A 3,605-nucleotide genomic window follows, 5' to 3' on the forward strand; every position below is an offset into this window, starting at 1 on the left:
TCAGTCAGTCAGTCAGTCTGTCTGTCAGTCAGTCTGTTTGTCAGTCAGTCTGTTTGTCAGTCAGTCTGTCTGTTTGTCAGTCAGTCTGTCAGTCAGTCTGTCTGTTTGTCAGTCAGTCAGTCTGTTTGTCAGTCAGTCTGTCTGTCAGTCAGTCTGTCAATCAGTCAGTCTGTTTGTCAGTCAGTTTGTCAGTCAGTCTGTTTGTCAGTCAGTCTGTTTGTCAGTCAATCAGTCAGTTTGTCAGTCAGTCTGTTTGTCAGTCAGTCAGTCAGTCAGTCTGTCTGTCAGTCAGTCAGTCTGTCAGTCAGTCAGTCTGTTTGTCAGTCAGTCAGTCTGTCAGTCAGTCTGTTTGTCAGAGTCTGTTTGTCAGTCAGTCAGTCAGTCAGTCTGTCTGTCAGTCAGTCTGTTTGTCAGTCAGTCTGTTTGTCAGTCAGTCTGTTTGTCAGTCAGTCTGTTTGTCAGTCGGTCTGTCAGTCAGTCGGTCAGTCAGTCAGTCTGTCAGTCAGTCTGTTTGTCAGTCAGTCAGTCAGTCTGTTTGTCAATCAGTCTGTTTGTCAGTCAGTCAGTCAGTCAGTCTGTCTGTCAGTCAGTCTGTCAGTCAGTCAGTCTGTTTGTCAGTCAGTCTGTTTGTCAGTCAGTCTGTTTGTCAGTCAGTCTGTCAGTCTGTTTGTCAGTCAGTCTGTTTGTCAGTCAGTCTGTTTGTCAGTCAGTCGGTCAGTCAGTCAGTCAGTCAGTCAGTCAGTCAGTCAGTCAGTCAGTCAGTCAGTCAGTCAGTCAGTCAGTCAGTCAGTCAGTCAGTCAGTCAGTCAGTCAGTCAGTCAGTCGTCTGTTTGTCAGTCTGTCTGTCCGTCAATCTGTCGGTCGGGCCGTCAGTAGTGAGCGTTGGGCCGGGCCTCCGGTGAGTGCTGAGAGGAGGCGGTCAGGCTGTCATCTGGCCGGCCGGTGTTGCAGCAAGCGGGCGGGCGGGCGGTCTGACAGAGCCGGCGCTATCTGGGTGCTGAAGGCGGCCCGGGCAACGTGCAAGGTTGTGCTGCCCCCCTCCATCGCCACCACCAGAAGGGCATGCTGGCCGAGATGGACACGCTGCGGGGCCACAGTACGGAGCCCGCAGCCCGTCCCAAAGCGGTTCCAGCTCCAGCCTTTGGCAGCTCTGGGAGGTGTGTGGTTAGGGTTAGGCAATTTCCTGCCTGAGTCTTCCCCCAGCCGGGCACAGCCCCAGTCCCACTATGGCCGTGACCCCCACTCTGCACACTGGCAGTCAGTGGGGTTCAGTAAACGGGGGAACCCACAGGAACTGCCCTCACCCATTAATTTGGCTGGTTCAGGAGCCGGACCTCTGCGGCAGTCTCATTCAAAAAACCCACACAATTATATTAATTATATTATTTTTATATGATATAATTATGCATAATTATATATTACAATCATATTCACAAGTCATATATATATATATATATATATATATATATGGTATAAATAATATATGATTTAAATAGACTGCAACACGGAAATAGGCTCCCCATGGTGTAATATGGGCATTGGATACGAGATGGCGCTTTCCGATCTCATTTTCTAATTAGTTTAATTAATTAATGTGCAACATTTGGCACTGATGAATTATGAATTCCTTCTAAATTATATTTCATCTAAATCTATGCAAAATTTCATGTAGTTCGCTGACTTGGGTCATGAAAGTTGAATTCTAGACACATTTCTGATGCTCGGCCCACAGCCTAAATATGAAGTGAATTTGCGCTGGGCCTCACTCTGACAGTGGAGGAGGTCTAGGACCGAAAGGTCAGTGTGGGAATGGCAGGGGGAGTTAAGGTGTTTAGCAACCGGGAGATCACATGGGCCTGGGCAGACTAACGGATAGCTCCAAGTAAACAGCATTTCTTCAAAGTATGAAACATAGAAAATAGGTGCAGGAGTAGGCCATTCGGCCCTTAGAGCCTGCACCGCCATTCAATATGATCATGGCTGATCATCCAACTCAGTATCCTGTACCTGCCTTCTCTCCATACCCCCTGATCCCTTTAGCCACAAGGGCCACATCTAACTCCCTCTTAAATATAGCCAATGAACTGGCCTTAACTACCTTCTGTGGCAGAGAATTCCAGAGATTCACTACTCTCTGTGTAAAAAATGATTTTCTCATCTCGGTCCTAAAACACTTCACCCTTATCCTTAAAATGTGACCCCATGAGGCCCAGCGCAACGTGAACTGACGGGGTGTATATTGGTACAGAGCGGTTACTCGGCGCCTTTGGCAACAGCGAGCTTCTTCTCTGCGGTCTCCATCAGAAGCTTCAGCACGTCACTCAGTGTCATGAAGACCATCAGGAATGATAACCCGGGTCCGAAAATTAAACCAATTACTTTGACAATGAGGGGCACACCCAAATATTGGCTGACTATCACTTTTGAAATTATTTCTCCCAGAGAGGGTGATCCTGCTTCGGCTTTCAGAGCTTCCACGGATGTGCCTGTTCTGTCGGCCAATCTGCGGAGAGCAGCATCATCCAGACACAGGTATTCACGGAAACAGGGTATGGCTCCAATCATTATCCCAATGTTGCAGGTGCCAGAGAGAACCGGGACCGGGATCACTCCCACTCCCCAGGCGAGGAACGTCAACATCCAGATACGTTCCTTCAACACCTCACCTTTCTTCCGAATAATCTCCGCACTATCGTTGGGATGGGCCAGGACAAAGACAGATTCCTTTATTCTTGGTAAATCACATTCAAGTGCTTCCATTAACCGAGGGAAATCATACTTATCATTGCCAAAAATGGATATCAGGAACACGGTGGGATTTGGGATCCCGGCCATTCCCAATTTACTGACGCAGTCACTCCGGATCTTTCCCATTTCTGCTTCTTCATCAAATTCCCCCCCTTCCTCCCGCATTGAATAAAGGTCAGCGTCAATCTTAGAGCGGACAAAATAGAACTCCTTCCCCAGCCGCTTAATCTCCTTGGCAAGATTTGCATCATTCTCTCTGAATCGACCAGCTGACACTATGATGAAGAAATCGTATTTTTTAAATTGCATTTCCTTCAGGTAGGAACCCGCGGTGAATCGTGTAGATCCGATCCCTGGCAGGTCCCAGTAGCGGATATTGGGCAGAGTGGGATGTGGGTATACGGTTGGCTCCATTGTAGTTTCCGTGGTCCCAACCGCAGCCGCTCCCTCATCTTGTTTACGAAGGCCTCTCATGGCGTCGATGAGGGTGGATTTTCCTGCACCCGTGTCTCCCGTCACGGCGATGTTCAGCTCGGTGTTGTCCAGTTCTTTCACCTTCTTCTTCAGCAGAGGTTGAACATTTTCCACACCACCAGTTGCGGACTTCAGTTTGTTGAGCTCTTCCTGTGTGAAGAATGAGGGGGTCTCAGACTGAGCCGCCTGTTGGCTGAAAGGAAACATGTTCGGTGAAAGTTTCCAGTTGAAATGAAACCAACTGAAATAAAGGACAAGCACCTTATCTCCCTTTCCCTCTTCTCTTCCCATTGCTCCACCTGGATACACACCATTTATCCCACAATCCCGCCCTTTCCCCCTTCCCCCATCACCTTCACCTATATCCATTCCTCCAGCTTCCC

At 48.5% G+C, this 3,605-nt stretch overlaps 1 protein-coding gene across 1 annotated transcript; it reads right to left on the reverse strand.

Annotated features, from left to right (window-relative positions):
* Positions 1-2,253: 2,253 nt before the first annotated feature.
* LOC116969822 (interferon-inducible GTPase 1-like) lies at positions 2,254-3,345 on the reverse strand (the record flags this gene model as incomplete). The annotated part of the gene is made up of 1 exon (XM_033016603.1): positions 2,254-3,345. A coding segment is annotated over one exon (1,092 nt), but the record flags the coding sequence as incomplete, so codon positions are not given.
* Positions 3,346-3,605: the final 260 nt, after the last annotated feature.

The sequence above is a fragment of the Amblyraja radiata genome, unplaced genomic scaffold (genome assembly GCF_010909765.2).
Source record: "Amblyraja radiata isolate CabotCenter1 unplaced genomic scaffold, sAmbRad1.1.pri scaffold_1276_ctg1, whole genome shotgun sequence".
Taxonomy (NCBI): domain Eukaryota; kingdom Metazoa; phylum Chordata; class Chondrichthyes; order Rajiformes; family Rajidae; genus Amblyraja; species Amblyraja radiata.